Here is a 21,411-nt window from a genome sequence, read left to right on the forward strand (position 1 = left end):
AATGTGATCCCGCCTCAATCCTGGGAGAGCGGGAAAATATAAATTATTATTATTATTATTATTATTATTATTATTATTTCTCCACCTTTTATCAGTCCATAGCCATTCAAATAATCATATCTGTGGATGAAGTAAAGTAAGGCTTGCTGCCTTGTGTTATATACAAGTACCTTCACGCTCTGTAGTGCATGCCAAATTAAACGAGGTCCATTTTTGCATTTATGTCGCAGTTCCTAATAGCTGAACAGCACTCAAATGACTCTATTACATTACGCCCACAGGAATGGTAGCCAACTACACTTACTAATTCTATCTTTAAGCATGTTTTCCCACTAATATATGTAAGACACAAAGTCAGGCTAATGGCATTATAATTGCCTGGCTCCCTGTGGATCCTTTATTAAAAGCTGGCATTAACCAACAAGCTAATCCTCCTAAGAAGGTAAACTGCACTGGAAAATTGCATATATTTTTATGAAATAAAGTATACCATCCATATTTAGCATATTTAAATTCTTTAAGGATTCTCAAAGGTATACCATCCATATCAGGTGACTTGTTAATTTTGCCAGCTAGCTGTCACTTCTTCCAGGAGATAACCTCTCTGTACTAGTATCTATCTAAGATGTTGAGAACTCAAAAATTAATTGACCATCTCTGAAATCTCCTACTCCTGTTAGCAATCCTATAATCTCTTATTATCCTTCAATTCAAATGCCTCCCTGATTGATTCTGCTTCTTCTACACTTGTTTCCATGTATTTTATCAATACAAGAGCTGAATGTTTCTTTTTTTTCCTTCTGTGAACTGCACTTCCACTTTCCAAAGGAAGCATTATTGGCCATTATGGCTTCTTTGACTCTGCTTTTTAACCACACAAGCATCTCCTTGGCCCAGGTTCCTCATTTGTGGTATACATTTTATCCAAGCTTCCTATTATTATGGTTTTGAACAAATTCCAAGTGTCTTAGGAAGCAGTACTGTGGGGTGGGTATCTGATTATAATTCCTTCACACAGTTTTCAAGTTTTCTTTTCAATTGCAAGCCTTCATTCTTTACCTCAGCAGGAAACATTTAAGATGTTTATGCCAAGCCCAAGACTGGGCAGAGAAATAAGTCTAATATTCCAGTACATTAGTGCAAGTGTATATATCAGTGGTTCCCAACCTTCCTAATGCCGCGGCCCTTTAATACAGTTCCTCATGTTGTGGTGACCCAAACCCATGAAATTATTTTCATTGCTACTTCATAACTGTAATTAAATAGGTGTTTTCCAATGGCCTTAGACGACCCCCATGAAAGAGTCATTCAACCCCCAAAGGGGTCCCAACCCACAGGTTGGGAACCACTGGTATATATAGTAATGGGAATCATGAGGGCCTCCAGATATTGCTGGACTGCAAATCCCAACTCATCCAGAGGGCACAGCTGATGATTACACATGTTGGAGTTGCAGTCTAACAACATCTGGAGGGCTGCATGATTCCCATTCCTCACCTATCTCCTTAAATATTGCTTTTATGAAGCAAGCACACAAACACACCTGCCTATTATGTATTCAGAAATATTTCCTTAAAGATGTGGTAACAAGCCTACTTAACCAGTACACATGAGAGATAAAAATAATAGAAGAAAAACATTATTATAATCCTATTATCACTAAAAATAGTAGCCCACTTTTAACAGTACAGAACATGTGAGGGGAAGTGAATAGGGCTGGGGGATATACACCTGAGCACCACACCCACAGTTGTTCTCCCCTCCTTAAACATTTGTGCCTTTTACCTAAACATCTAAAGCAATACTTCTCAAACATGTTACCCTTGGGATCCCCTTTACATCTACATCTGGATGTTGTCCCCATCACCACCACTTGACATAATATATAAATAAAAATATTTGGTTTGTTTGTTGTGGGTATTTTCATTCACATATCCATGTACATACACAGGTGCACTATACGCGGATTCCAGCTTATGTGGAAGCCGTGCGCCAATTAAAACAATGGTGCATGCACCCATGGCACATGCACTGCCCCGGGCCACAAGTACACACCCCATTGTTTTTAACAGGGCATGAGCATATGTGGATTTCCCCTTATGTGGGGGTATCCGGAACGGAGAGGGCCCGCTGTATATTCATATTTTAACATCTTATAAGGAAATAGCTCTCCTGCTCCTCCTCCCTCAGGCTGAGGCTCCAAGCGCCCTCCTTGCCTTTCTCTTCCCCTTCAGGACAGAAAAGGTTTGGGAAGGAGAGGAAGGAAAGGATCAAGGCCTCCTAATCTCCAGTCCTCCTTAAGCAACTTTTCCACCCCATAGTTTGAGAACCACTGATCTAAAGTGAATTTCTGAATGTGTTTGATGGCCACACTGGCTGTGTGGTTCTGGGAGTTGGTGCCCCCCAAAATTAATTTCCCCAAGCTCTGGCTGAACTCACTCAAAAATCTTGGAAACTCTGGTAAGGCAATGTTTCCAGTCATGAGAAGGCATCCAAGCATAAGCTTTGAAGTCTAAATCTTCGGATTTTCACATTGAAGATGACCAAGTCGGAGTAGGAGCCAACTATGGTGCTATGGATAGAACCCTACCAGGAACACATATGTATCTATGTGTGACTCACACAAACATATGTCTGCTTTTGGACAGAGTACAAGATGCTATTCTGTATCCCTTTGTACAATGTCCTGGTGGTGCTGTGGTTAAATGCTGGCACTGCAGCCACAACGTTGCAAGTTCGATCCTAGAGGAGGGATCCAAGGTTCACGCAGCCTTCCATCCTTTCATAGGTCAGTAAAATGAGTACCCAGCTTTTGGGGACAATTTGTTTACACACTGTAAACCACTGTATAGAAATGTGCTTGCTATTGCTATTTCTATAACGTCCTAAATATCCTCCTTGCCAGCTGTCAAACCCCAGGAGGGGTCACAATTGCTGCTACCAGAGTGAAATGGAGAGAGCAAGGAGGAAATTCAACCAACCAAATTGAGGCAAAGTCATAGGAGGGTGAACTACATCTGCGAATACAGTCCCATTTCCTTTTCCCTCTGAACCAAAATAAGCTGGTTTGTAAGTTGTAAACTGCCTCCACATTCTGTGCTCTCCCCATAGGTAAAGAGAAGGAGAAGAAGAAGCAGTAGTAGCAGCAGTGATTGATAATTGTAGGGGAATGCTTAGGATGGGATGCAGTGGTTCTTAACCTTTGGCCCTCTAAATGTTTTGGACTTTAGATCCCAGAATTCCTGACCATTTGCCATGCTGGCTGAAGCTTCCAGGGACATCTGTTGGGCCAAAGGTCAAAGACTACAAGGGCTACAAGATAGCAAGTCCCCCCCCCCAAAAAAAAAAAGACATAGGCAGGAGAGCATGACACTCTGAGCAGAGCATGGCACTCCACCTGCTTAATGTAGAATCTCGGCTTGAAAGCAGAGCTCACCAGCACACCACACACCAGACATTTTTAGGCCTTGTGTATTCAAGAAAAAAACCAGCCTATAGCTTTAGCCATTCTATCATTTTCATAATTAATAGATAATAATTTAAATACTGTAAGTGGAAAGAAACCAACTGCAGCAAATTTAGTTTTTAAATTATTTATGGCATGTGCAGCAGAAGACACCATCTTACTTCACAGTCTAGCAACCAAGGTATGAAGGACAATGCCTACAATTCATTTTTTTTAAAAAAAGCATCACACACAGATTTCTCTGACTGTTCATATGAAAACCTAGCTACCAGCCTCTTACTAGCAAATTATTATAAATGGTTTTAGAGCCATTTGCTACTCCTGCCTTCAAAATTTGCTATTTTTCTTCATTTTGGCTATCTGCTAGGTCAACAATGCTTCCATTATCTGTGTTTTTTATCAGTTTATTTTGTTGCAAAAACTGGTAAGGTTTAATCAGTTGAGAAAAATATTTTTGGAGGTGGAAATCTCTATGAGTCAAGGATTCAACAACAGAAAAAGGCAACTATCAGGAAGTTTTTATTCCATGCAAAGGTCAAAGTTGTCCCAGAACTGTATTTTGTCAGCAATGACTAGACAAAAACATTTCTGAACTCAATAGGTGATTGAGTTTGGCCTTCCAGAGAGGTCCCCAAAAGGTCAAGCTAGTGTGAACATAACTGAAAGCCAAGATAAAGAATATGTTTAGGGTACAGTGCCATAAAACTTTCTGCAGCACACTGAATACCCCTATGGCACCATGTGTTGAACAAAATCCTCTACCTTGCAGCTGCTTCTGTGACCAGCCTGTGAACTCTGTTATAAGGAAATGAGAATCCAGCTGCATTCATACAAAGCCAGACAGGAGCTTGCAGTGTTTTACATGTGTAAGCTACTTATCAATGAGTGTATAAGGCCCATCTTCTCCCACAAGCAGGTTGAAAGAAAGGCCTTTTTGGCTGTTGCACATCAATTGTGGAAGACCTTCCCACTGGAGGTCCCATTAGCATCAGTACTAGTTTCCATCCAGTGCCAAGGCAAGACAGGCCTTTTTTGTTAAAACCTATAGGGGCTTAATTTACTTTAAATGTGCATGTACATGGTTTTTAATTGTTGCAGCTTTTTAAGCTGTTACAACCTGTGGCTATGTTCCTGTTCGAGATTAAAACAATAAAATAGTTTTAAATGAGATAAAAATGTATTATTTTGTTATTTAAATCTTAAACTGCTTTAAATTGCTTATTGTTTTATCTATACATTTTAATTCCACAATAAAAGGCTGGATATAAATATTTTAATAAAATAAAATGAATGGTATCTCCCCACTCCATTCTACTTCACCTTTCTTCTATTTCTCAGAGAATTATAACTTTCCATTGCCCCTCCACAGACTGATAACCCATACATAGTACCAGACATCAGGAACCATGGCCTAGGTGTTCTGCACCTTCCCAGTTCTTCTCTATGAACAATGTCAATGAAAAACACGTAATAAGCACCTTAGGAACAGTTTGAAAAACTTAGTTACACACAAAGAAATGTTAGCACTGGAAGTCAGGCCTGGAAGAATAGATAAGAAGATGATTTTATCAAAGAGAATTATAAATGTAATTATAGTTAAGGACTGTTCGATAATCTAGTTTATGTTTTAATTAAATTTAATTGTTTAATTAAAAAAGCATAATAAGCAGGATCATAGGAAGACTGTACTAGAAGAAAACAGGAAGATCCTGGAACATGTGTGACTTTTTGTGTGCAACAGCTTTTAAAGGGAGAATCCTGAGACTGATAGTGTGAATCATGCAGCACTCAGTTATTGTTAAAATGCAACTTTCAGCAGTCTTCACCATTGGCCATTCTGTCTAAGGCTGATGGAAGCCTGCAACATCTGGAAAGTCACATCCCTGCTTTAAGCCAACCGTCCCCAACATGGACCGAACTTCCAGAGCCAATGTGTTATACTGTATATTAATAATAATAATAATAATAATAATAATAATAATGTTTATTTATATACCGCTTTTCCAAATTAGATCAAAGCTGGGAATGGTAGGTGTCATAGTCCAGCCCACCTCTAGTGTGCCAGAAAGGGGAAGGCTGCTTTATATGCATTCCAGAAAACACCCTGCTGAAAAAAGAAAGCCAGGCCAGATTACACAAAACCCACCCAACCGGACTATATATAGAAACATTTGAACAAGGCACAATTAAAACCATTCATGACAATGGGAAAGAACAGCCATATATTGAAAGCAAGCTATACTTGAAGTGGTGTATGTAGCTTGCAAACATGAAGCACTGGGGAGGGGGGAGTAAACGCTGAACAAAGCTCAGACTGCCTATTCAATATGTCTAATGCTGCAATCATGGTGGATTTTATAATATTACTTGCTCGCATCACCAACAAGTCAAGAGCCTCAAACAGTTTCTGTCATGACAAGGAAGGAAACAAAACACTGGGAGATGAGAGACAGAGAGAGAGAGAGAGAGTCCACAGTTGTTTGACAGGTTTCTCAGCTTCTGACACAAAATGCTGCAATGATGATCTTTGTTGAAGTGGCTGTCAACAGCTGATATAAAAACACCCACACACAATTTCAGGATTAAAAGTTGTTCCTTAAAACATGAACATACACACACATACATATACTCTCTCATATACACACACATACACACACATCTTTGGAAGCAGATGCTATAGAGTAACAGGTTGCATTTAAAGGGAGAAAGCAATACAGAATGTCAAAGAATGTTACAGCAGGGCTGGGAAATACGGTTAGACTGCAACTCCCATCAGACACAGTCAGCACAGACAACACTAAGCAGTGATGGGAGGTATACTCCAAAGATATCTGGAAAGCACACATTCCCCCTAACCCCGTATTATAGGGATTTATCCTGTATTTTAAAAAAAAATCATTCTTATAACATGGTATACTTTTTTCCCTTTAAATCAAAGATGTTTAATCCATGTCATTACCATAAGGGTTACTTCTTGGGCAATGGGGGCAATTTCCCCCCTTCAACCTCTCTGTGGGCCAGTGTTCCCAAACACCTCTATCTTCATCCAAGTAATTCTCAAAATGTCAACCAGGGTGACATCACATCATTTCCTGCCACTGTTTTTAAAAGGACCCTGGAGAAAATAGAAGTATTGGGGATTCTGTGTAGGGCTGGGTGTTTTCACATTTGGGGGCTCTCCGTGTGGGCATTCATACCAACTTTTTTTTAAAAAAAATGGAATTAGGGTAGGGTTGCCATAACCCGGTTGCAACCGGGTTTTTCCCGGTTTTGGCGGCACCTGCCCGGTCACGGCACGGGTGCCGCCAAAAGCCGGGAAAAGCCCGGTTGCAGCGGGGTTGCTAGGCAACCCTGGGGCCTCGCTGCCCTCCTCCTCCTCCACCGCGCATGGCCGCGAGGAGGAAAAGGAGGGCAGCGAGGCCTGGGGCGGAGGAGGCTGCAGGGAGGCGGCGCCTTTGGGCGCAGCCACGCCAACCTCCCCGCCTCCCTGCAGCCTCCTCGCCTCCTTCCTGGTCTCCGCGGGGGCCAGGAAGGAGGCGAAGCCCTGGCGATCGCCGCCGGCCTGCTCGCCTCCTTCCTGGTCCCCGCGGGGGCCAGGAAGGAGGCGAGGCCCTGGCAATCGCCGCTGGCTCTTCGCCTCCTTCCTGGTCCCTGCGGCGGCCAGGAACAAGGCGAGGCCCCGATCCTGGCCTCCGATCGCGGTGAGGCCCGGGGCCCAGGCGGGGAGGGAAAGCCTCCTTAAGTGGAGGCTTTCCCTCGCCGCTTGGCCTCCGCTCCCCGCCGCGATCGCAAGGGGAAATGTAGGACATAATTTTCAAATGTAGGACACGTTTTGTGTGTCCTACATTTGAAAATTTTGTCCTACATTTTTCCCGGTTTGGAGGTCCGGCGCTATGGCAACCCTAGATTAGGGTCTTTGGGGCACTGATTGGGAGTTTCAGGGGCTGCAGCTGTGGGATTCTTTCTGGCCATCCCTGAAAGACTGGGTAACTGTAAATCCTCACAGACAGCTCTTGAAGAACTTTCATTCTTCCTGTTCAATCCCAATTCTCTTTCAGATGCAAAAGAGATGTTTGGAAGAAGCAGCAATTGTGGTTAACTGTACTTGCTGCCGCTCCACTTTTGTATATGGGCAGGGCATTCCTCAGATTCTCAGGATAGGTTCCCAGTAAAACATGTTTCAAGCGTTCTTTAGACAGGCTATTATTTTATAAAGATATTTCAATACTCAGTAACACTTAGGCTGCATCCACACAGCAGAATTAATATAACTTGGCATCGCTTTAACTGCCATAGCTTAGTGCTATGCAATTATGGAACTTGTTGTTTTGTGAGATATTTAGACTTCACAGTCAGAGAGCTCTGGTGCCACCTACAAATCCCAAGATTCCGCTGCTTGGAGCCATGACAGTTAAAAGCAATGTCAAACTGCATTAATTCTGTAATATGGCAGCAGCCTTACTCTCACATTTTCACTTTGACCAAGGGCAAAGATGTATGAATGCAGCTGGATTATCATTTCCTTATAACAGAGTTTACAGGCTGGTCACAGAAGCAACTGCAAGGCTAGAGGATTTTGTCCAACACATGGCACTATAGGCCTTGGGGCATTCAGTATTTCACATTAAATAATGATACCATTATGATTCCACTTTAGTTGCCATGGCAACATGGTATCCTGGGATTTGCAGTTTAGGAAGGGGTACAGAGAATTCTCAGCCTTTCTGGCTCTAATGCCTCGCCAAACTACAAATCCCACGATGCCTTTGGAAGTTGCCTTGGTATAACTTCATAGTGCTATAACTGTATAGTGTGAAACAGCACCAGAGCAGGAAAACCTTGGGCTCACCAGACAGTTTGATCTACTATTTCCATTAGCCATATACAATATGTCAAAAGGTAAAAGTCTGTAGTCCAAAACATTTGGAAATCAAAAGGTTGCCCAGCCCTGACCTCAACAAATATTCTTTCCAGAGAAGGCTAAATATTCCTTCTTAATCTAGCCCCTGCCCACAATTCTATGAGCATACTGCTAAAGCAGCACTGGAATCTGTGGTGCTATCCTACACCCCCAATTGTATACTATTGGCTATTTTATCCAGATTTCCATTGTGAAGCCCAAGTCTATATTCTTTGAAATGTTTTCAATATTTTGCACCAGAGCTTTGAGACATCAGATATTTCATTCATTCATGTTGAAATCAGTTCCTTCCCTTGGATTAGGCCAAAATAACCCTGTAAGACACTATCCTTTCTCTCACAGCAGCAGAAAAGATGTGTCTCCTTTGGCAAAAGCACGAAAGAAAGGCAACAGTCTTTTCCTACTGTTGTTCCATAGCAGGAAGTTTTCTGTATGGTATTCTGCAAATGGTATCTGAACCTAGAAATCGAGAAAAGCTTGAGTCTCTCTGATCTGGAATTCCAAAATCTGAAATATTCCAAAAACCAAAGCCTTTTTCATGGGTGGCTGAGATAGTGACACCTTTGACTTCTGATGGTTTGATGTACTCAAACTTTGGCACGTTACAGACCGCCCAAAATGGGTGGTCTTGCACCGCTGCTGGTTGCTGCGTCTGGGAAATGCAGCAGCCAAACCGCGCGGTTCCGGGCACAGCAAGAAAGAAGCGCCAAAATGGTGCTTCTTTCTGTGCCCCAGAAGTGGCGCTGCAAGGCGGCACTCGCGGCATCACTTCCACCACATGACGTCCGGACGCTACGCGTCCACGACATCAAAATGGCGGCGCCCATCTGTATAGGGCGCCGCCATTTTGACGTACTCGTTACGCGCGAGGGGCAAGGCACGTCAGGAAGCACCGCCCCTCGCGCGTAACGATGGTGCCTCATGGGCCCATCTGTACTGTGCCTTTGTTTCATACATGAAATTATTACTGGTAAAAATATTCTCTAAAACAGTGGTTCCCAACCTGTGGGTCAGGACCCCTTTGGGGGTCGAATGACCCTTTCATGGGGGTCGCCTAAGACCACTGGAAAACACCTATTTAATTACAGTTATGAAATAGCAACGAAAATAATTTCATGGGTTTGGGTCACCACAACATTAGTAACTGTATTAAAGGGTCGTGGCATTAGGAAGGTTGGGAACCACTGCTCTAAAATTACCTTTAGGCTATACATATAAGGTATATATGAAACACAAATGAATTCTGTGTTTAGACCTGCGTCCCATCTCCAAGATATCTCTTTATGTATGTTTATTCAAATAGCGGTATTCCAAAATCCCTTCCTTCCCAAAAAAAAAGCCACCCAAAATCCAAAAAAACTTCTTGTCCCAAACATTTTGGATAAGTGAGACTCAACCTGTATAGTCATATTTACTAACAGCAACTGCTGGATATCTTCCATGAATCTGTCTTGCACCTTTTAAAGAAAGAGGCTTCACTAGATCCTTCTGATAGACTACAGAACCTCATGCTACCCATGCCACTATCCCATCCCCCAAAATACTGAAATTCCTTAGGGTTCAAGTGGTCAATTCTAGCCATGAGAGAAAGTTTTGGGGCAATTAGGCCTTTTTCACAGAAAACCAGGAAGGGACCCTAAAATGGCCAAAATTTGTCAACTGCACCATCTAAAAGTATCTGGTGTATAATAATCCAATTACAGAAGGAGAGATAAAATGAAACCCTCTAAATGAATGATAATATTCACATCTTGAAGCAGCATTGGCAGTATCCTGAATAATTCTCTAAATAGCATAGGCAGAGCAGTTTTTTAAAAGCCATGCATTTCAAAGACACAGCATAACACACTGCATTAATTTACGAATACAGGTTGTGTGTCCCTTATCCAATATGCTTGGGACCAGAGGTGTTTTGGATTTTGAATTTATTCAGATTTCAGAATATTTGCATATTCATAATGAGATGTCTTAGAGATGAGTTGTTGTGTGCCTTCGTTTCCAATTTATGCTGACCCTAAGGCAAACGTATTATGGAGTTTTCATGGCAAGACTTGTTCAGAGTATGTTTGCCATTACCATCCCCTGAGGCTGAGAGCATGTGATGTGCCAAGGTCACCCAGTGAGGTTCATGACCAAGTAGGGAATTGAATCCTGGAGATGGGACCCAAGTCTAAACATTAAATGAATTAATGTTTCATATACACATTATAAACATAGCCTGAATGTAATTTTATACATAATATTTGTAATAATTTTGTGCATGAAACAACATTCATGCATACTGAACCATCAGAAAGCCAAGTGTCCGTTTCTGAGTCAGCTGCATGGACAATTTTGGATTTTGAAGTATTTCAGATTTTGGAATTTCAGATAAGGGATACCCAACCCTTTCTACTTTTAGCCTTCCTCCTTGGGGATCATGATCATATAGATACATTTAAAAAACTGCACAACATCTAGCAATTGCTGCTAAAATACAGACTACATTCAAGCCCTGAATTTTAAACTGCACAATTTCATTTTTTAATAATTCAATAATTTTTTTATGCCTGACAAGGCTTTTCAGTTTTCAGTACCAGCGACAGATTTTGCTATATGATTGCAAAAGTATTCATATTATTTCGTGCTGGTCATGCTTGTTAGTATGTGCTGTACCTGTTAAAACTGTAATTGTCACTAGCTTGACACAAACAGAATTTGACTTGCCTTCATTTCTTTTAACCTTATCAGTAATGAAGTCTGAATAGAAGACAAGATGGTTAAGTAAACTTAATCAAAACACAATGCCCACAGATGAAACAGAAAAACCTGCACACACAGTGACTTTTTACACACCAAGCAAATAAAATTAAAGGCTATTCCATATTTATTAATTATGTGATACATTTCAATGTGATAAAAGCATTTTTAAATGTGTTATCAAATGGTTCTGCCAAGGCACACATTTTGAGAAGCCAGGGCAAACCAAGCTTTGTGTTTACCATTTCATACTTGAAAAATAGGGCTATTCTTCTGGCTTTCCTCTCAAAGAACAACAATACTCTTTGGTTCTATTTTCATTTCTTCATGAGTGCTTCATTTGCCCAAATTACGTCTACTTTTGATTAGCAAATAGCACTTGTACTCCCATTAAAATGTAGTGTTAAAAGTGGATTTGTTCCATTCCAAAACTATTTTTTTCCACTTATGCAGTGCCCTCATATCCCATCTTTCCAGTTATAATCTCTTAACAAAATCAGTTCCATCAATGAAATCTTTCAGGCACTCATATGCCAAGGAGCTGTATGCTTCCAAACATTCATACTCACTCTGTCTTTATCATCAGCTACGTCACAAAGGATGTCATCACGGTCAAGAATCCCCCCATCACCATGTTCCAGACGATGCACCTGTATCCAGTAGTTTGGATCCTGTACACAAACCAAGAGATGCACACACATCATATATATGTAAACAAATGTTCCTCCCACAGTTGCTGAATCCATAGCAACCTCTTTGAAACCATCCCACCAGCTCAAAATCCCCCTCCCCCCCTAAATTAAAGCCAAGTATGCAGCTGCTGTCTATAAACTGAAACCACTGGTCCATCTAGCTTGGCACTGCCTGCTTCTACTGGCAATGGCTTTTCATGAAGTATTTCCAAACATGAGCACCTGATTTCTTTTAACTGGTGATACAACAGACTCAATCCAGGACTTTATACATGAAAAGAATAGAATCTACCATTGGTTTATAGTTGGTTTTCCCCATGGAAAACATCATAATGCGAGCCTGCACAACTTGGCAGTAGGTAGGAACCAAAATTAAAATAGGCTAAACTTCTTCAAACTGCAGATATGTTTTAATTAAATATTAATTAATATTACTAATTAATACTGATTATTAATTAATATTACTAATTGATATTGATTATTAATTAATTATAATTAATTAATATTAATTCCTCCTCCTCCTCCTCTGCCTGGCCCTCTCTTCAGGAGAAAGCTGAGCAGCAGGACAGCCTTACCTGTCCTTCTCCTCCTCCACCTGGACCTCATCTCAGGAGGAGCCTTGAAAGGTAAACATTTCCCCCTTTTCCTCCTCTGTCACCCAGCCTTCCCAGGAGAAAGCCAGGCAAAGGAGCAGCCTTGCAGGATGAGCCTTTGCCCATCCTCTTCCACCCATCCTTCTCCATAAGAGAAAGGCAAGCAATGGAGGAGCCTTGCAGTACAGGTGTTCACTCATCTGCCTCTGCAGCCGTCTCCTGGCCTTCTCCTCACTTGTAGAGTAAGCATTCTTCCTACCTCCTCCTCCTCCTCCTGAGGAGAGGAAGCCATACAGAGGAGGAGGCCGAGTGGTGGAGGAGCCTTGAAGTCGTTCCACATCCCTGCAGGCCACCCAAAATCCTTTGGTGGGCTGCATGTGGCCCCCTGGCCCTATGTTATGCAGGCCTGTCATAATGCCTGAAAATGGGAGTATGTGTGCTATGAGGCAGTATCTGCTGGACTTAGCATCCCACAGACCCTAAATAACATTTGAAAGTGAGGCAACAGGGGAGATGGAACCAGAACAGAGAGCCTTAAACAAACACTGTGCTCCAAAGAAGAAGTCTGTATGTGCATAAGACAGCCTAACTCAACATGATGCTCTATAGATGTTAAGGGCTACATCTCTCACTAGACTCATTCAGCATGGCCGTTCATTGAGTATGATAGTAATTAAAATGCAAAATATCTGAAGGGCAACAGTTTAGGAACGGGAATAAACTATATAAACCCAACTATAGGGTGCAGATAGGCTGGACTATGTTTATCAGAATCCCCAACCACCAAGACAAGGTAGGCAGGGGTTGATGACATTTTTAGTTTAACATGTGAAAATTCACAGCTAGAAACTACTGGTACAGTAGCATATAGAAGGGTTTCACACCACAGCATATGTAAGCAACTTGTCTTACAACTCAAGAGTAGTTTGCCTTAATTGACTTTGGAAGCAACTACAAAGAAAAGTCAAATTGTACAAATGAGTCTCCTCTACATGTATATAAACATGTCCTTTGGATCTCTGAGGCAAAGATCAAAACTTTGAAACTGATGCAAAATGACAGGAAGCTAGTGGGAGAGACTAAAAAGGAAGACTGAGAAGATCTTTGTGAACTGAACATGACAGAAGGAGGACCTCACTTCAGAATGACATTTTAAAACCAACTCAAGTTCTAAATTGGGACACGGATAGAGAAGTAGTGAAGGTCATATTAATCCATCCGACACAAGAGGTGGTCCAAGCATGGACAAAGAATCCACAAGTAGGATAGAGAACTATGTCTTATGGTTCATTATATCCAAACATGCTTTGTTTACTCTAGCCAAATGAATCAGACTGCAAACTATGAAATGGAGAGAGCAGGTGGTAGAGAGCCAAGTGCATTGTTAGACTATAGCAAATAAGCAACTAAAACATTCCTGCACAGTTAATCACAAACCTGTTATGCTTGGCGCCAATATTAGAACATGTATCACACAATTTTTGACTGATCTAAAATCTGGGATAGGTTGGACAACCTGTATTTGTGTTTTTAAATAAAGAGGAAGCTTTTGAAGTTGTTAGATCTGCTAAGGCTAGGAGGCCTAATCTCCAAGTACTTAAATCCAGGAATATTATCGGGGCAGGGGAGAGGAACCATCTTCAACTTTCCTGGAATGTCATGCCTATATCATTTCCCAACTATCAATTGTCTTTGCCCATTTTGTTTTTCTGTTTGGTGGTAGGGCTGTAACCATTGTAAATAACTAACTTAATGGATGCTAATCTGGAATGGATTGCATTTATTTTAAAGTGACTTAATACTCGTTAAGGTTTATTGGGCATTGCTTAGTAAAGCTACAAAACATTTTCATTTCTCCACACCACTACAGTCACCCTCCTTAGCCACAATTTTTTATGCACAGATTCAAGCATCCACGGTTTGAAAATATCCCAAAAAAAGTACAAATTCCAAATACCAAGCCTTAATCTTCCATCTTATATAAGGGACCATTTTGCTATACCAATGTCTTTAATAGGACTTGAGCATCCACCCCAAACCAAACCCCAGCAGATAACAAGGGCTTACTGTATTTCAAAATATGTTTCTTTTAATGTTTGTTAGGTTTTTAGAACAAAAAAGGAGAGCTGTTCCTCTGGTGGTTTCCAGGACAGGCAGTTCACCTTTGTTCTGTCCAGCCAAATCAGTCCACAGGAGTCTGGATGGGTCAAAGCTCACCACAATAAAACAGCCCTAAGGGCCCCCATGCAGCTCCACACTCTGCCCACTCCCATCAATATCATCCTTGATTTGAAAACTGGGATTGGTTGTTGCTTTTTCTAAAGTGCTTTCTTGGCAACAATCCAGGGGCATATATAATGTGTGAAATGCTTTCTTGATTCTTTTTTTTTAAAGAGTATCCACATTCAGCCGGGGGGAGGGGGGAGAGACAAAGATGGCTGAAGAAGGCAAAAGCCCCGTCCTTCCATCTTTATCAGATGAGGGCAGAAAAGGCCACGCAGGCATAAATACAACCACTGCACAGAGGTTTTTCCCTTTTAAACCACTAGGTTTTCTACTTTTTTTTCTTTCCTTTTTCCATCAAAATCAACATATTGATTTTTTTATTCAATGTCCCTACCCCCATGTTTGCTAGGGTTAGGAATTCAGGACCCCCATGAAAGTGGAAAAAATGCAGAAAAAAATCCCTATTATTTTTAACGTGCTATAACACCTCTCTGGGAATCTCTAGGTCTTCCAGTGCAGCTCTATGGTCAACATCCTCTAGGTTGTTGGGAAGTGTTCTCTCTAGTAATCTGTAGGTCCTCCAGCACAACATCTGGTGCAAATCAACCGCAGAGTTGCACTGAAGAACCCAGAGATTCCTAGAGAGAACATATTAATCAAATCTGTAAGCAATCAAATCCTCAAAAGTCAAAGCCACAAATGTAGAGAGCTGACTGTAGTCCCTATGTTGAATGGCTATGTAGTTTGTTTTACTAGTTCTCTCTCTTTGTTTGCTGAGTGGATTTTTTCCCTAAAGGCTACAAGGTATTTACCATGTAACACAACCTAGGTGGTACTGTACTGGGTACATACTTTCCCCTCTCAATCACTTCACTGTTGGCAGCACAACTTTAAAAAAAAAATCTTCAAAAGAGCATGACTTGATTTAACAGTTACAAAGAAAACAGATTATAAAACAAAACTATCTTCCTTCAATCTCATTAGCCAAGAGGTCGCTGTTCTGTTCCTTCATACTTCAAGGATTGAGTAAGTGTTTATATTTATAGAAGCTCTAACAATGGTACTTAAGAGGAAGGAAAAAACGTTAAAAAAAGAGTGAAAAGTAAAAGAGATTCTGTATTTTTGTGGTAGTAATGCAAGTAAACCAATTAGTTTACATCTTAAGAGGACTTCCTGAAACAAACAAAAAATGAAACAAACAAACAAACAAAAATGGAGGGAGATTGCATGCAATGGTTCACTTTACACCCCCTTAATTTTGCTGAAATTACTTAACTCCTTGTTTGTGGGGTATTTCCACTAGTAATGGAAAGAATATTTGAAAATATTTTTAAAGTAGTAAAAAAGCATGTTTTTTTGAGTGTTAAGAAAGCCTGACAAAAAGAATCCTGGACTGACTAGAATATTTACAGTTCAGAATTTATTCTACACAAAATTCCAAAACACAATTTTCTAAGCAGCAAACCCCCTTTTTCTGTCCAGGATGCAATTTTTTCTATGAAGAAATATTATCTAATTATAAAATATGATTATCTGTGCAAAAATGTTGTTTTCTGTGGGAAATGACCATGTGCAAATTTTGCATAGAATATATATCCTGTATTTCTAATAGACTTTCTAATGGCGGCGGGGGGAGGGGTTTGCAGAGAGGGGGATCAACTTTTTTCCCCTTCCATTGGCAAGAAAATTACTAAAATTGTTGCTTCCCTCAAGTACAAATTTAATAAGAAATTGCATCCCTACTTTCCATAAAAAAATTTCAGGATTTCCCAACATTTTAATTCATGTGGAATCACCATAGATTTTCTAGACCTGGTCATAACTGGGACACATATTTCATCTTACTTTATAGTGCTGCTATTCCACTTTAACTACTCTGGCTGCCTCCTGTTGCATTCTGAGATTTGAAGTTTAGGGAGGTGCATTTAGAGGGTGTTCTCATTTGCGATTTACAACGATTTTAAATACAGCGGTTCATTATAAAGCGACTCAAAATACGGCGAGTTTTATCCCACTTTTCGAATCGCTTTATCTTCATTGTTCCCATTTACTTAACATTTTATTTTGATTCGCTGTAATTGTCCTGGTTTTGTTCCCATTCATGGATGAATCGGTGTATATGTAAACCGGTTCTGTTACGTTTTCGTTCACATTCACTTGTTTCGGCAATCAATCAAAGCGACGTCATCATGACGTCACAATAATTCGGAGTAACATGCACCGATGTATCCTGTACCTGTGTTCCCACTACCTGACTCCTTGTCTGCGGAGATGCAACAGAAGAGCCTCGGATGCAGACGATTTTCATTGGCTGCTGCCCCTCCAAAAAATCTCTCCCCAAATCTCCAAGCCAGAAGGATGACTGCTTCTCTGGAGGAACTTCCCCCAGCCTTTCTGGGGTCTTTCTTCCAAGGCAGCCAAGCAGAAGTGCTTTGGGGAGGCAGGCAGTTTTCTCTCTCCCTCAACCATCCTTCCCCACGAATAACAAAAGTAAGAGAGGGAGAGAGAAAACTGCCTCCCCAAAGCACTTCTGCTTGGCTGCATCCAAGGCTCTTCTGTTGCATCTCCGCAGACAAGAAGGAGCCTTATTCATCCTCTTCTGTGTCTCCCCATATTAACTGCCATAACTCAGTGCTAGGGAATCCTGGGAATGGTAGTTTATTATGGCACCAGCACTCTCTGGCAGAGGAGGATAAATGTCTCACAAACACAACAGTTCCCATAATTCCTTAGTACTGAGCCAGGGCAGGTTAAGGGGTCTCAAACTGTATTATTTCTACAGTGGGTTTTGAACTACAGATGAGGTTTTTTTCATAAATTAAAAAAATTGTTACTTTATAATTCACCTTTATATATATATATACACACACACACACACACACACACACACACACACACACACAAATATACATTCATATGTGTATATATACATGCGTGCAAACACACACACACACAAGCTGCCTTGCTGTCCCTGGGAGAGACGTCATAAAGGGATACACACACACCTCCCTGGCCCAGCCTCTCTCCTTCTCTTTGCAGCCTGGCTTATGGACTCTGCGTGAATGAGTGTGTGGTTTTGGACTGTGCAAAGGAAGAGGGAGGGTATTTTGGAAGTCCTCCTGGACAGGGGGGAGCAATGGAGGACATGCCTTGGGAAAGGAGGGCATGGAATCAGGCTGGCTTATGGACCCAGCCTCCTCCTTTCTCTCTCTCTTTGTGTGTGTGTGTGTGTGTGTGTGTGTGTGTGTGTGTGTGTTTGGAAAATCGGATCAAGGAGGAGAAGGCAGTGGGTTTAAGTGGCTAGAGACTCTGCATCCAAAGCCCAGGGTTGGAAAATCAGATCAAGGAGGAGAAGGCAGTGGGTTGAAGTGGAATACACACACACACACACACATCCAGGGTTTCCTATGTCTACCCAGATTCCGTTTGGGAAAGAGAGAAGGAAAGGCTCTATTTCCCCCCCGGTTGCTGTGCATCCACCCTCTCCTCCGTTACAAATGGTGTTCAATGGCTCTCCTCACACAGAGGGGAGGTTGCAATCCACCGGGGGAAGCCTTTAAGAGTCCTTTGACAGATGCAGGCGCTTGAGCAGCTGGGACTTCAGGCGCTTAAAGTGCTGAAGAGATTAAGCACCTGTAAACCATTAAAAAAATAAAAATAATAATAATCCTTATCTCTTATCGAAAGACCGCCGCGGACAAAGGGATGAGGGAAGCAAAGATGGCGACAGCGACGACAGATGGGGACAGAAAGGGTGACTCCCCCGAGCCAGCCCATCATGCTCTGCTCCTCCCATCCAGTTAACCCAATTCAGAGGCTGGTCATTCCTATTTAAATACTCCGATTCCTATCCCGAATCAAGGAAAAATAGTAGGCTCGACCCTTCTATTTTTTTACTCCGGGTTATAAGCCTCTAACCCGGATTTTTTAAAAAACCCGATTCAGATTCGAATCGTAGTAAGAACGATTGCAGGTTACTCTAGAACAGTTCTAGAGTTAATTCGGATTCAAATAGGAACGCTATACCTTGAATTCGATTTGTAACCCGGAGTATAAGCCAGTGAGAACACCCCCTTAGAATTCTCAGCCAGAGAGATCTTAGGCCTCACTGAACTACAACCCCCAGAAGGCAACAGGAGGCATCCAAAGCAGTAAAAGTGGAATAGCAGCACTATAAAAATGTAGTGCGGTAATGTGGTCTGGCTCAGTGGAGATTAGGATGCCATTTAAAAATGGAAGTATTAAGTTTTTGGACCATAACTCCCTGAATCCCGCAGCCAGCCTGGGCAGCACAGTTTAGTCCAGGCTTTGATTAGGATACATATCTGTTCTACCTGATGATTGCTCTAGACCTCCTCTAGAACTAATAGTTACATAGTTCTAGCCAGCATGGTGTGATGGTTTGAGTGCTTGCCTTGAAAGTCAAGAGACTAGGGTTCAAACTCACTGGAAGATGTTGAGGAAGACATACTTTCTCAACCCAAAATGAATAAATAAACCTCCTCTGACTAAATCTTGACAGAAAACTTGCAAGATTTTTACATTCTCTTTCTCCTGCCTTAGACAGGGATTTCCTGCATGCAATCTCTCTCTCTCATTCAAACAGACATTCTTTCAAAAATTTTCAATTGAGCTGTTTGGTTTTCCATCTTCCTCCTCTCTCAACTTTCTTTGGAAAGATGGTAAAATAAAGATTTCTTTTTACCTGAACTATTCACTAGCTAGATTAGGATATAGCTTCTATGTAAATATAGATTAAAGCCATTAGTAAACTTTTGTTTTGAGCTACAAATTACATGTGTTGTTTTTGGAGTCAGTCTCAGTTCTTAGGGAAGCATAGGCAGGATGCGCCACAACGGCAGCCCAGAGGCCCCAATCTGGCACTTTTTGGGACCAGGAAGAAGTGGCAAAATGGTCCCGAAAACGGGTGTCCTTGGGGCTTCATGCCCCAGGACACTCCAGGAGCCACAGCCAGAGGCGAAAGGGGCTGCTCCCTGGTGCGGCAAGCTAGCGGGAACGAGGCGCTCCTTCCAGCACCACTGTTAGGCTGCCACAAATGGTCTGATGCGGCACGAATACGTCACACCTGCGCCATGCTGTTTGGACCAGCACGGCTGTGACATCATAATGGTGGCACCCATGTATACAGGGTGCCGCCATTATGCTGCTGCAGGTATGTGTTAGGGTTGCGGGACGTCTGTAAAGCAAAGCGCCAGTCTGGATGGGGCCATAGTTAGACAAAGGCACATTTCTGCTACTCTGCTAATTTTAAAGCTAGAACCTAACTGGCTTGACTTTGACATTTTTGACATTTAAATATTTTTGTTTCTTTTATAAAGTCTGAAGCCTTAAGAAACTTAGATTACTCTACAAAAACTCTATGATAACATTGAGTAGAAGGCATATAACAAACACTATTAGCCAATACTTCTAACTTGACTTCCAAGTTTCATTGCTGAATGGGGAAAAAATAAAAAAGGAAATGTAAAAACATTTATAATGTCATTATTGAGTCACTCTTTTCCCTGCTAAAACAACAACAAAATGCTAGGAAGACGAATGAAATCAAGGCAAGACAAAAACCTTTCACTGGGTGGAACTTCAGTATCGCACATTAAACTTGGGAGTGACACACCAAAAAAAATTGATTACAATCTGTTACAAGGAAATCCAAGAGGAAGTAATAAAAAGAGAATCCCTTCAAGGTAGCCTCTACACCTGGCAAGAAGGTGACATATGTAGTTCTTTCTAGATCCACTTCATAACCTGTGTGACTTGGTAATACTGTTTTTTAATGACACTCAAGAGGTAAGATTGGTTGAAAAGTGCCATATATCAAGAGCTCTGGGAGATAAGTATGGGCTCCTCATTAAATTATAGAAGAACAGATTTCCATTGACAATTAGAAGGAACTTCTTGACAGTAAGAGAAGTTTGACATTTGAACCAACTACCTGGAGAGGTGGTGGGCTCTCCGCTGGACACCTTCAAAAAGAGGCTGGATGGCTACCTACTGGTAATGCTTTTGCTGGAGATCCTGCACTGAATAGGTGATTGAACCCAATGGACCATGAGGCCCCTTCCAACTCCATAACTCTATCTCAGTGTTCTTAGAGGCTGGGAGACATAAAATAAAATATGGTAACTAACTGTTGTTGTGTGCCTTCAAGACATTTCTGACTTATGGCAACCCTAAGGCAAATGGATTAGTAAAGATGCTTTAATTGTATGTAGAACCATTCTAAAAATCTATTCTTTGTAGATGTCGAAACAACAGATGTTTGTGCTGTGCCCCAATTCATCCACACCACAAATGATGCATTATGTACAGAACAGGGTGGCTAGTGGAATTCTGCTGTAGAGTTTCTTGGGGTGGAAGTAAAGGTACAAGAGTTACCAGGATGGGTAGCTGATCAGTCTTCCTTGCATTTGTAAGTGTAGATCCAACAATTATTTCTTGCTCTAGGGCAAAGGTTTTTGGTTTATATTTGGGCGATAGCTACATGTCTTGAGGCCATGCTAAATCATAGTGAAATCACCAGATAAATCAAATGTATTTTATGTCAATGAAAGATAAAAGGGGAGGGGCTATACGATGGGAATGCCACTGTCAAAAAAACGAACTTTGCTACCACTCTAGTAATATGTGGTATATTATAGTGCAGACAGGAATTCCAATCTCATTGTACCCATAAATACACAAGGCAGTTTTAGGCAAGCAACTATATTTTATTGTATGGGGATAACAATCATGTAGTGGTTTAAGTGCTAGACT

At 41.4% G+C, this 21,411-nt stretch overlaps 1 protein-coding gene across 2 annotated transcripts in view; it reads right to left on the bottom strand.

Annotated features, from left to right (window-relative positions):
* Window positions 1-21,411, bottom strand: part of LOC149310016 (partitioning defective 3 homolog) — a 654,223-nt gene that overhangs the window by 544,616 nt on the left and 88,196 nt on the right. For both annotated transcript variants that reach the window (XM_089533491.1, XM_089533492.1), the window contains exon 2: window positions 11,696-11,797. In XM_089533491.1, coding sequence (XP_089389617.1) covers window positions 11,696-11,797 — 102 coding nt within the window. The remainder of the gene's footprint in view (window positions 1-11,695; window positions 11,798-21,411) is intronic.

The sequence above is a fragment of the Sceloporus occidentalis genome, unplaced genomic scaffold (assembly GCF_023333645.1).
Source record: "Sceloporus occidentalis isolate IW3139 unplaced genomic scaffold, rSceOcc1.0.p SCAF_7, whole genome shotgun sequence".
Lineage (NCBI taxonomy): Eukaryota > Metazoa > Chordata > Lepidosauria > Squamata > Phrynosomatidae > Sceloporus > Sceloporus occidentalis.